Source organism: Onychostruthus taczanowskii, unplaced genomic scaffold (assembly GCF_017590055.1).
Source record: "Onychostruthus taczanowskii isolate IOZ18803 unplaced genomic scaffold, ASM1759005v1 scaffold61, whole genome shotgun sequence".
NCBI lineage: Eukaryota > Metazoa > Chordata > Aves > Passeriformes > Passeridae > Onychostruthus > Onychostruthus taczanowskii.
Genome location: NW_024503790.1, coordinates 3267599 through 3279634, shown reverse-complemented (window position 1 = coordinate 3279634; position 12036 = coordinate 3267599). Strand labels below are relative to the sequence as shown.

The window sequence follows — 12036 nt, the reverse complement described above, 5'->3', positions numbered from 1 at the left end:
GGGCGGCGCGGTGACGCCGCTGTTCCCTCGCAGGGCTCCCCCTCAGCCCCGGAGGAGGCGGCGGTGGGTGGCGGCGGGCGGGGGGACGGCGACGCCGAGCCCCTTCCCGAGAAAAAAGTGCTGCGGAGCAAAAAGAGCCCCCCCGCTCCGGGAAAGGCGCCGGGGAGCAGAAAAGGTACAGCGGTGCCGGTCGAGTGCCCCACATGTCATAAAACCTTCCTCAGCAAATATTACCTTAAAGTGCACAACAGGTAAACGCTCCGGCTTCTCCTTCCCCGTGCGCGCCGCCCCACGGCTCGGCCCCTTCCCGGGGTGGGGGGAAAGGGCGGCCTCCTTTCTGCCAGCTAGTCCCAGCACCTCGGCATCCCCAGGCTGGTCGTGGAGGGTCTCCTCTGCCCCTGGGGGTGCTCTGGCCTGTGGGAGAGTTATATGTCAGTGAAAGATGTCCCAGAGCTGCAGTGAGTGTCCTTCCTGTGGCTTAGGAGGGCCATGTGATGGGCTCCTTGGGGGCTGCGCTAGCTGCTAGCTGCAGGTGGGCAACGGCAAGTCCTTCTGGGCTTTGAGAGTGCCCCGGGCTGGGGGGGAGTTTCTGGGGTTGCTGGGGACACATGGCTGGGCTGTGTGAGGAACTCCAGGGCGGATCACTGAGTGCAGGGCATGGCCCTGCAGTGAGAGCTCAAGCTTTGCTTCGCTTGTGTTGGGGAAGAATCTTGGCCCTGCAGAAATGGTATTCTGTGGAGTGCTGTGGGCACTGACAGCTGTGCTGTTGAGGGGACTCAAAAGTGGCACAAAAGCAGCTTTAGGGCAGCTGTGAATAGTATCACTGTGGGGGTGGGGGGGGAAGTACCCACCTCACCCTTCCCTGTGACCTCCTAGGCCTGTTTGTGCAGATGCTGTTGACAGGCAGTGATGGGATTCTCTATTTGCATACCCCAAGGAAACACACTGGAGAGAAGCCATTTGAGTGTTCCAAGTGTGGCAAATGTTACTTTAGAAAAGAGAATCTCCTGGAACACGAAGCCAGGAACTGCATGAACCGATCGGAACAGGTACGCCCAGGAGCTGCCCTGCTGGGCTGGAGTGTGGCTGCCATGTGGCAGCAGGGGAATTGGAGCCTTTTCCCAGTCCCGGCCCACGCTCAGTTCCAAACAGACCCCTGCCAGCACTGTGTGGCACGTTCCATGGCTGGGACCCCCACAGCCAGGGCCCCTGTGGCTGGGACTCACGCCTGATACACAACACAGCCCTCACTTGTATTTCAGCACACCAGGACTGTACTGTACACGATTCAGCTCCTGTGGGTGCGGGCTGAATGCTGTAGCTGGGTGCCAGTGCCATGTGCTGGGCAGGAGGCTGAGCTGTGGGCTCCAGGTCAGGCTCTGGGTGCTGTGGAAGCCAATGTCAGCCCGTCTCTCACAGGTATTCACGTGCTCGGCCTGCCCGGAGGTGTTCAAGCGGCGGATGGAGCTGCGGCTGCACATGGTGTCACACACTGGAGAGATGCCATACAAGGTCAGCAGGGCCTGCATCCGACATCCCTATGGATGCTGCTGGACACTGGCACAGAGCAGGGGCGAACCTTTCCCTTCTAGGGCAGCCCAGCCCATCAAGAGCTGAGCGCACCAGTTCCCTTCTCTGGTCCATGACATCCCACTCAGGGTTGTTCCCTGTCTCTGAACCAAAGTATGATCCAGGGAGGCACCACAGCCAAAGGCTTCCCATGGCTGTACCAGGAATTTGTGTTCTACTCCCCTGTCAGTCCTCTCCTTGCTCTGAAACCACATTTTGGGGGCAGCTGGAATGTGACCCCATTCTCCTGTCTTGCAGTGCTCCTCATGCTCACAGCAGTTCATGCAGAAGAAGGACCTGCAGAGCCACATGATAAAGCTTCATGGTGCACCCAAGCCCCATGCGGTAGGGACCAGGAGTTTTGGGGAGGGTGTGATCCTGAGTGTGGACCTGGCCTAAGGAATGGCACAACATTACGTGTGGCTCTTTCAGTGAGGGGTGGGGCACAGAGCTACTGGAAATGGGCTCTATTGGGTACAGGAGCAGCCCACAGATCCAAGCACTGACCAGCACTTCATCTCTTTTGGGCTGTCCCATCTTAGTGGGCGTCTCTGAGCTGGTGGCGCTGCCTTGGCTTCTGCAGGGAGGTCCCTGGAGCAGCTGGGGAAAGGCCAGGTGTGAGCGGGTCTGGGGTGGGTGTACCCCAACCCTAACACCCTCCTCTCCTGTGGCCTTGCAGTGCTCAACCTGCTCCAAGTGCTTTCTGTCCCGGACAGAGCTGCGCCTACACGAGGCCTTCAAGCACCGCGGAGAGAAGCTGTTTGTGTGCGAGGAGTGCGGGCACAGGGCCTCGAGCCGCAACGGCCTCCAGATGCACATCAAGGCCAAGCACAGGTACAATGTCACCCATGTCCTCTCTTGTTAGCTCTCCTGGCTGCAGTCCCTGCCCCACAGGCCTGGGGGTTTGCTGAAAGTCACCCTCCTCACAGAAGTGCTGGGCTGAGACCCAAGGGGCTGAAGCTGACAGAGGTGATGGTGACGTTTCTCTGCCCGCAGGAACGAGCGGCCCTACGTGTGTGAGTTCTGCCACCACGCCTTCACGCAGAAAGCCAACCTCAACATGCACCTGCGCACGCACACTGGCGAGAAGCCCTTCCAGTGCCATCTCTGCGGCAAGACCTTCCGGACACAAGGTACCCCTGGCTGTGGCTGGGTTAGGGCTCCAGCATCCAGGACCTCCAGAAAGCAGCTTCCCCAGGAGCAAAGCCATGCTCTTCTGAGTGCAGGCTCATACAAAGCTTCCGGACACAAGGTACCCCTGGCTGTGGCTGGGGCAGGGTTAGGGCTCCAGCATCCAGGAGCTCCAGAAAGTAGCTTCCCCAGGAGCAAAGCCATGCTTTTGTGAGTGCAGGCTGATATCAAAAAAAGCATGTTCCTGTCACCTACTCTGCTCTCATGGCACAGAACGGGGACAAGCTGGTGTTGCTCATGACCCTTAGCAGGAGCAGGCAGCTCCTTGTGCTGCTTTTGCCTTCCTGGCCAGCCTGGCCCAGCCTGACAGCCCCTGGGATGGGGGTGCATGGGCTGTGCTTCTGACCAGCCACCCTCCGTGTCTGCCCCTCTGAACGGCAGCGAGTCTGGACAAGCACAACCGGACGCACACCGGCGAGCGGCCGTTCAGCTGCGAGTTCTGTGCGCAGCGTTTCACAGAGAAGGGGCCACTGCTGAGGCACGTCGCCAGCCGGCACCAGGAGGGGCGGCCTCACTTCTGCCACATCTGTGGGAAGACATTCAAAGGTAACGTGGGGGCTCCAGCTCTCGTGGGGCTCTGCAGGAGCTGCCTCCTTCCTGCGGGTGGGTTGGCATTGCTGTGAGATGGTATGACATGGAGCTGCTGCCAACAGGCTCTCATTTCCCTTCCCAGCGGTAGAACAGCTGCGTGTCCATGTTCGCAGGCACAAGGGAGTGAGGAAGTTTGAATGCATTGAGTGTGGCTACAAATTCACACGGCAGGTGAGGCCTTCCCCTGCTCCAGGGCCCCCTGCTGCACTGGGGAGCCAGCCCTCACTGGGTCTCTCCACATTCCCCTTCCTTTGCAGGCTCACTTGAGGCGCCACATGGAGATCCACGACCGAGTGGAGAACTACAACCCTCGGCAGCGGAAGCTGCGGAACCTGATCATCGAGGATGAGAAGGATGTGACGGTGGTGCTGCAGCCGCCGCCAGAGCTGGAGGTGGGCTCAGCCGAGGTGATCGTGGAGTCGCTGGCCCGTGGGCCACTGCCTGAGGAGGTCCCTGCACAGAAACTCTGCTCAAACGAGAACTTCTCCCCTGCAGACGTGATTGAGCAATCGCTGATTATAACTACCACGATTCCTGAAGACTGTGAGACGTAGTGTGGCCACCCATCCCCTTCCACTGAAACACACTAAAGCATTAAGCTGAGCCACTTTTCTGCCACACTTGTTCTTTTGAGCCTCCTCCCCTCCTTTTCTGCTCATCTCCAATCCCAGGCTGCAGGGAAAGGAAGTCACCATGATGTTTTGGTGGAGTGTCAAATGAAGAAATGTCTCAGAACAGTCACTCCAGTGTCCCTGTGTGGTGTGCAGTGGGATGGACCGACCTCCCTGTGTCATACTGTGACTCATTTTCTGATGCCTGAGGAGCTGGTGCTGCCTTCCCCTTTCCTCCATCCCTCTCACCCTGCCTGTGATTAAAGCTCAGCTTCCCCCACAGAGAGCGACTCTGACCATTCCTTAACTCCTCTGTTTAACTGGTGCCTTATTTCTCCTTTGTTTTGTTAAGCTTTTGTCAGTTGCTCTTTCCTTGTCCCATTAAAGGCATAACCCATGTCTGCTCACTCCAGCAGCTACAAAGTGCCTGCGCTCCTGTGCTCACCTGTGGGGACATACTCTGTTCCAAATAACCCAATCCAGGGATGCTGGGAGAGAGAACCACAGCCTGAGTGGTGCCAGGGTGGGGAGAGATCTCTGTGTGTACCCCCACACCCCAGAATTGCAGACGTACTCTCTCCCCTTTCTCCCTCTACTCACCAGGGAGGCAGAGAGGCTCCAATTTAAGCATATCTGGAATGAGAAACTCCCAGTAAAATCTCATTCCAGGTCCCTTCCCCTCACAGAGAACAGAATTGTGTAACAAGTTTTATTTAACTTGACTGCTGCAAGTAAATTTAAAAACAAACTATGAGAATAAAAATACATTATCTGCAAATGTAAAATGCCTTTGTTTCAAAGGATGGAGTTCAACTGTACTTGAGGATTCAACACAATGAATTCTACAAAAAATAAATACAGAGCTGTAGCTGCTCAGCGGGTGGGACGGGGGTCCAGCAGCGAGCACGGCCGCGTGCGCCGCGGCGCGTTATTTATAGCTCAGCAGAAATGCCTCGAGCCGCGGCGCCGTCGGGAATTGGCCATTGCTCCCAAAAAAAGCAGCAGCTGCCCCGAACTGTGGGCCCCTGCGTCCCCTACTCTGTCCACGGGTTTGACACCAAGGGGCAGCCGCGCCGGGCCCTGCGCGTTCCCCGCTGGCACGCGGCGCTCTCAAGGCACTGTCAGTGTTCCAGGCTCCCCGTGGCTGAGGGGTGCAGCAGCATCAGACAGCACTGGGGCAAAACACGTTTCTGTAAAGCTGTGAAGATGCTGATGCTGTGGAAATGAGGCTCAGATGCTCCCCAATCCAGGGGCAAGCCTGGAGGAGAGAGATCGAGTACACGGGGTTTCCATCTCTGAGTTCAGTTTAAATGCAAGTTTTTCCTCTATTAGGTAAAATTTAAAGACCAAAAAAGCAAATGCATCCAGCCACACCTTAGCTTCTGCCACACTTCAGGGTTCTCCAGAAGGTGCAGCACTTGCACTCAGGGAGCCATGCTTCAGGTTCAGCCATTTGCTTTCTTCCAAAAACATTCCACAAGTAAACTGCACGCAGCTGCTCTTCAGCAAAGGTAGATTAACAGCCCACCTGGCCAGGGCACTTGGGCAAGTATAAAGGCAAATCTTACACAGGCCAAAATAAAACTGCAAACCCCAAATAAAAAGAAGAAAAAAACCCCTAAAATAACTACCTTTCAATCCAACACGTGCACGGGAAGCCTATCTTCCTCTGAGGCACAGAATACGGGGGGGTGTCCAGATCACTGCCCTACCAGACAGACAGACAGACCCCTCCCAAGACCGAAAATGAGGGAAGGAGTTTGGTGGCCAAATGAAGCATTACAGGGTGAAGGAGCTCCCAGTGAAAGGTGTCACAAGCCGTAAGCAGCGGTGCTGTGGCGTGGTTCACCACGAGTGCTTTCCCCAGGATCAGCTCTCGGGTCCCTGTGGGCAGCGCGGCGCCGTCTCCCACCCTGAAGGGCTGAGGGAAGCAGTGGAGGCCTCGCTGCCCGCAGGCCCACAGCATCACATCCAACAGCCAGAGTTCTTGCTCCCTCTGTGAACAGCATGGTTTTGTTTCCAAGCACTGGTTTGCCTCAGCCTTAAAGCAGCCCAGGTTCCAGATGAGGGACTCTGTCAAGCCGCTTCCTGTGCTAAGGCAGCTCATTGAGGTTCTGGTTGTGAAGGTTTTGGTTCTGCCTGCTCAAGCTGATGGTGTTGTCCAGCGTGATGCTGTCGTCCTCCTGTGTGGTTTCTGGCATGAACTGCCGGAATATGCTGACGCTGCTGTGCCAGAAGATGGGCTCAGGGAGCTGGCCCACGACACTCCACGTTCGTGTCTCGGGGTCGTAGGCTTCCAGGACGTCCGAGAGCTCAAACAAGTTATCGTAGCCTCCCGAGACATAGAGCTTCCCACCGAGCACAGCCACGCTCCCCCCAACATGAACCTGCAACGTAACAATAAATACACACTGTGACAGGGGGTGTTTGCCGGATCCAGCGAGGGGATCGGTGGCATCTGGGAGCTGTTCCTTGGAGGGAGCTTCATGCCTGCCAGCTGCAGGTTGGGCTCTGAACCAGTGCTGCCCACAGATCTCACGTGCTGGGCTGCACACCCAGACATGCCACCACATCTAGGACTGTCTTCCCAGTGACTCCAACACACTTAAACCAGCTCCACATGCAAGGGGTTCTGATTCTAAAAAGCTCTTGGTTTTCCAAAGGTAAATGAAACTAATTTATAACATTTAAGACATCCTGGAAGTGGAAAAATGTCCTACCTGAAGCATAGCAGGGATTTTATCCCATTCGTTCTTTGATGGATTGTAAACATCCACTTCAGCCGAGTCATCTCTGGGGAAGAGAACACAAAATTACTCTTCTGCATTCTAGAAACGTTGCTTGGGTTCTTCATCAAAGCTAAATTTAGATGGGCAGGGGGAGAGAAGAGCTGGGGAGGCAACATAATCCCCCAGGGCTTCTCTTACCCACCCTGCTCGGCAGACAGGAGGGCGACAGTGACAGGTGAGGGACGTTTGCGACTCAGAGACACGCGCTGCTGACACAAGAATGTGTGGAGGACAAGGTCAGGGCAGCTGGAGAGGAGCTGTCAGTCCTTCCAAGACAGTCCTGGTACAGATGGGATCAAGATGCTGCAAGGCAGCTCCAGGCAGGGCCAGCAGCCAGACCAGGGGCTCCTCTCTCCACTTTGGGTCAACTCTGGGGCAGCTGCAGAGAGCACCTGAACCTCACTCCTGTGCTTTATTTACAGGAATAAAACTAGTCCCAGTACTAGGGATCATCACTCAGAGCCTTTAGCCTGATCTATTAAACCGATTTGCTACTTTTACTTGCAACCTACTCCTCTGTCCTCCAAAGATTATCCCACAGCTCTACATGGAGCAGCAGCCCACGCGCACACAGCACGTGACATGAGGGAAGAACACCTAACCCTGATCATCTCCTCACTGGCTCTTGCAGATGCAAAGTGATCTGAAAATTCTGAAGTGTCAATCATCAGTGTTTTAAAATGGGCAAGAAAAAGGAAATTCTATAGAATCAGGTTGTGACAAGGAGCTGAGCAGCTGCAACACCCTGGCAGGACAGACTGAAACCAGCTGACCAGAACAGCCGCCAGCAAGACACTTGGCTGGACCCGAAAAGATCAAATAAAAAGTCTTGGGCCAAAGTTGCTACTTTATGCAAAGCCAAGAGGAGATTAAAAAAAGAGAAGTGCCTGGGAGCCATCACAGAAGTCTCTGTTTGCTCAGAGTCAACACAGGGAGATGAAATGCTCCAGCCCTAGCATGCCTTCCCGTTTATTTTTAATTAAGCGGATAACTGAAGTATTTGCGCCACCAGGACAGCTTCAGATGGGTAATTAAGTCCCAATTTGGAAAGGTGCTTAAAAATAGTGACCAATCACTTCATCTTCAGCCCTCTTATCTCTGCTGAGACGGAAGACGTCCTCTCCTGCACTAGAGTTTAACGTTTTCTTGGAGCTTATGTGCTTATTTATAGCAACGAGGGGGGCTGAACCAGGAGCCGAAGAAACCGAGAAGCCAATTTCCAAGCAGCGCTGCTGACTTCAGATGGATTTACACGTGTCTGTTCCCCAGCCCTGGGTTACACTCAGACATTTTCACACAAGTTTATGGGCTGCTCTTTGAGACCCACCAACACAAGGGAAGAGGTGTTACAGCCCTCCCTGCACCATCAGGGGAAGCACTGCTGTGCTGTCCCAACCCAGCACCTGCAAAATCCACCTTCCCAGGGAAGCTGTGGGCTCTCCTCATGGGGACATGGGGAGGGAGGGAAGTGATTGCTCCCACTACTCACCGTATGAAGTACATGAGACCGTTGAGCGTGACAGTCTTCGGGGCAAAGGACCAGGGGGGCAGGTGGCCACAGTTGACAAGGGACCAGAGATCACTGTCAGGGTCATAGCACTGCATGACCATGGACTCTTTGCCAGCCAGGGAGCCGATGGCAAAGAGTTTCCCACGGCACGAGGTGGTGGAGCAGTTGTCCATGGGATACAGCATGGGCTGCAGGGCCTCCCAGCTGTCCAGGGTGTGGTCATAGCGCTCCGTGCTGTCAGAGGCAACCACGTAGAGCAGCCCGTCCAGGACCGTGGAGCTGTGGTATTCCCTGGCTTTCAGCATGGGCGACACCTCTGTCCACTCGTTCACGCTGGAATTGTACCTCCAGACACAGTCGTACAGCCTGGACCCGTCCGAGCCCCCTGTGGCACAGCATGACAATGTCAGGAGCCTGGCTCCACCAAGGGAAGGGTGATAGAGCGCTTGGCTTGGCACGTGTGCCACAAGGATTTTAAAGGAAGTTTTGCACTGTTTCATTCCCAGCAAGCCAGAGAGGATTTCTCCCATGTCGTTCCTAGTCCACATCCAGCTGTGACTCAAAATGTATCTTCCATGTTTCACTACTTCTGTCCTCTAACAGCCACGCACCTCTGTCCACTAACACTTCTCTCCCATTTTACAGCCCCTCCTCTATCACTGCCCAGAAGCTGCCAAGGCAGTGGTGCTGCTGGCAGCTTGGGAATCTCCCAGCCTTGCCTTCATCACACTGACACAGACCAGACCAACCCAAAATCCCCAGCAGCAGCCTGCACACAGCTCCCAGCGGAGACCTGCCTGGGATCACTCCAGGAAGCTCCCACAGGATGTAAAGGTTTCTGTAAAAACATGCTGCATCCATGTGGGTAGCCTGTCATTTTTACAGCCCTGTCCTTGAAGCAGGTCCTTGTTTTCTGCTTGTGACTAGAGAACACACAGTTTTCTGTTCACCTGCATTAAGACTTGCTCTTCAAAGCTCTGCCAGTGTGTCCTGCACACTGAGGGCATGCTGTTCCACAGCACTCGGTGTGCTGGGCCTCAGTTTTTAACAGCTGTCACAGAGATGTAGTTCAAAGGAAAGATCTGCATACAGCTTAACAGCCAAATTTACATATTGGTGTCACCTTGACAGAAGTAATTGTAGCCCCAGCAAGGAGGCAGGATTTGTGCAGGGGAAGGTACTGTGACTCACAGGGGCTGGTGAAGGAACCCAGGGCTTTCTGACAAGCCTCAGCCTCAAGCATGTGATTCAGGGGGCTCTGAACCTGAACACCTTCTTCAAAGAGAGAAACTCAAAACCTTCTTACATCACCCCTGTCCTCAGTGACGGTTAAAAAGTTCTAACTACAAGATCTGTGACTTCTGCCAGCATGCTCAACAGCATTAGTCATGACAAAATAGCTCCTGGACTGAGACCAGCTGCTAAATCCAGCACCGACTCCAGGAGTCTCCATGCCTGCTGGCAGGCTGCAGACACCCAAGCCAAGTCCCAAACTCTCTTCCACCCAGGAAAAGCCAAGTGTCGCTGCTATAACCTACACATTTTCTACAGAACCCTCCACCCTGGTGCTTCCCCTCATTCCCTGGATGCCTTACCAGTGACATAGATGTCGTTGCCCAGTGCAGCGACACTGTAGCCCCCTCCCAGGTGCTCGGGGAACTCAGCCAGGTAGCGCCAGTGGCCAGTGCGTGGGTTGTAGCAGTCGACGGTGACAAGCTCATCACAGTCACGGTCACAGCCACCAACGAGGACAAGGATCTCGGCGAGGCCAGTGGAGGGCCGGGGGCGCATGCGGGCACAGGGCCCCCGGTCGTGGCGGTCGAGGCGGGCAGCCTGGAAGTCGCGGGCCTCACGCAGAAGGCGCAGGCAGGGAGGGCAGCGGGCCACCAGCGGCTCGCTCTCCACGTGAGCCAGCAGGTAGAAGCGGCGCACAAAGGGCAGGCGGACGTGGGCCAGGAGCTGTGGCAGCAGCGGGGCACGGGTGGCGGGGTCAGCGCGCACCCAGCGCAGGGCCAGCTGAAAGGCAGCCTCCTCCTTGGGGATGCAGAGCCCATCGTCCCGCAGGTAGGAGAGGAGGCGCGGCAGCGGCAGCCGCTCCAGCTGGGCGCCCAGCTCGCCTACGTGCCGCAGCACGAAGCGGTGGGCGGCAGCTGCCAGCTCCGGGCAGGCAAAGGCCTCCGCGAAGTCCTGCATGTCCAGGGCGTTGGCGGGCTCCAGCTGCCGCGCCAGCCAGGCACCGCAGGCCTCCTTGACAGCGGGGAACTGCAGCAGGTCGGCGGCGCGCAGCAGGCGCTCGGCGATGTCGGGGCCCAGCCGCCCCACGCGGCCGGTGTAGGCGAAGTCGAGCAGCCGCCCCAGGCACTCGGGCTCGACGCCGTGCAGCCGCACACGCTCGGCCCGCGACTCGCGCAGGGCCCCGCCGAACATGGCGCGGAAATATCCCGAGGCTGCGGCCAGAACGGCGCGGTGAGCCCCGAACTCTCGCCCGCCGGCCACCACCGTCACGTCCAGCAGGCTCCGCTCGGCCCGCAGCGCGCTCAGACCCCGCAGCAGCGACACCGCGTGTGCCGGTTCTCCCGTCGCCGCCGCCGTGGTTGAGGCTCCCGCTGCCGTCCCGCCGGTGCCTGTCGCCATGCCGTGCCTGCGGGAGAGCACCTGGATCACGCCCTGCGCGGAGCCGCTGGGCCGACCCCCAAGCGATTCCCGGGGTGGGAAAGGGAGGTGGAGATCAGGCAAGGAGGCGGCGGGTGGGCTCGGGGAGCCCGTCCCGGCTGGGATCCCCCGAGAGCGGCCGTTGCGTAAGGCGGCGGCGCTGGCAGCGCGGCCGCGCTCAGGCCGGTCCCAGGGCCCCGCAGCTACCGCGCCCAGCCCCGCGCCCTTGGCCCTGGCCTGGCGCTCACAAGGAGCCGCCCCATGGTACCGGGGGAACACAGGACCGCCCCGAGCGCAGACAGCGCTGAGGGAGCTCCGCTCCGAGTCCGGCCCGGGTACCGCCGTTAGCGCGGACGGAGGGTCCGCCTCGGGGCTGAGGGTCCAGCTCGCGGTAGACGCTTCGGCGCCCTGCCCGTCCTGCCACCGCCACCAGCCAGGCCCCGCGGTGAGCCCAGGGCCGGCCCCTTCCGCCCGGGCCCACAATCACCCGATTAGAGCCACTCCTGGACCCCACTCACCGATCCACTCTCCGCTCTGCTCCGTGCTCCGTTCCCGCTCCGTTCACCGCTCCCGGCACCGGCACCGCCCCCGCCCCTCCGCCGCTCCCAGCGCGCCCCGCGCCCGGCACTGCGCACGCCCGGACTACGGCTCCCGGCGGCCCCGCGCGGGCGGCCGCCCCTTCGCCGCCTCCCGCCGGCACCGAGCGGCTCGCGGTGTCGGCACTGCCCGGCTGCCGCCGCCGCCGCCCCGGACCCGCCCGCGCCCGCGCCGGGACATGGACTCCGACTCCTGCGCTTCGCCGTTTGCCCCGGAGGTGAGCTGGAGTCCCGGGGGGAAAAAGGAAGGGAAGGGAGAAGCGGGGAGGGAACAGAAGAGGAGGGGGTGCGTGTCCCGCTGCCCAGCTAACCCCGGCCCGGCCCTGTCCTGTCCTGTCCGGCTGCCGGTGCCCGCTGCCCGTTCCCCGCCGCGGGGCGGGGGGCCGGGGCCGGGGCCATCTTGTGCCGCCGGGGCGAGGAATGGCGGCGGCGCCGCCCCGCCGTGCCCTCCGCGGGGGGGCTGTCTGGGGCCCGGTACCGACGCCGGGGGGCGATGTGGGGGGGGCACTGTCCGGTTCCGCCGCAGA

General features: G+C 58.5%; 3 protein-coding genes across 4 annotated transcripts in view; 2 read left to right on the top strand and 1 right to left on the bottom strand.

The window, feature by feature from the left end:
• The window catches only part of ZBTB48 (zinc finger and BTB domain containing 48), a 9916-nt gene extending 5169 nt beyond the window's left edge, over nt 1-4747 (top strand). The window contains exons 4-12 of one of the 2 annotated variants that reach the window (XM_041419803.1): nt 34-251; nt 938-1049; nt 1420-1512; nt 1828-1914; nt 2249-2403; nt 2566-2702; nt 3142-3306; nt 3434-3522; nt 3609-4747. In XM_041419803.1, coding sequence (XP_041275737.1) covers nt 34-251; nt 938-1049; nt 1420-1512; nt 1828-1914; nt 2249-2403; nt 2566-2702; nt 3142-3306; nt 3434-3522; nt 3609-3905 — 1353 coding nt within the window. In that variant the 3' untranslated portion in view covers nt 3906-4747. Of the gene's footprint in view, nt 1-33; nt 252-937; nt 1050-1419; nt 1513-1827; nt 1915-2248; nt 2404-2565; nt 2703-3141; nt 3307-3433; nt 3523-3608 lie in introns of those variants that run through there. The other variant, XR_005953790.1, reaches the window with a different exon arrangement.
• On the bottom strand, nt 4658-11562 carry KLHL21 (kelch like family member 21). The gene is made up of 5 exons (XM_041419804.1): nt 11432-11562; nt 9857-10902; nt 8241-8646; nt 6683-6755; nt 4658-6349 (listed from the first exon to the last, which is right to left on the bottom strand). The coding sequence occupies exons 2-5, from the start codon at nt 10893-10895 to the stop codon at nt 6056-6058; spliced, it is 1812 nt and encodes a 603-aa protein (XP_041275738.1). The 5' UTR covers nt 10896-10902; nt 11432-11562; the 3' UTR covers nt 4658-6055.
• PHF13 (PHD finger protein 13) overlaps nt 10909-12036 on the top strand; it is a 5676-nt gene continuing 4548 nt past the window's right edge. Inside the window, exon 1 of the mRNA XM_041419808.1 lies at nt 10909-11727. Within this exon, the coding sequence (XP_041275742.1) occupies nt 11689-11727 (39 nt within the window). The 5' untranslated portion in view covers nt 10909-11688. The remainder of the gene's footprint in view (nt 11728-12036) is intronic.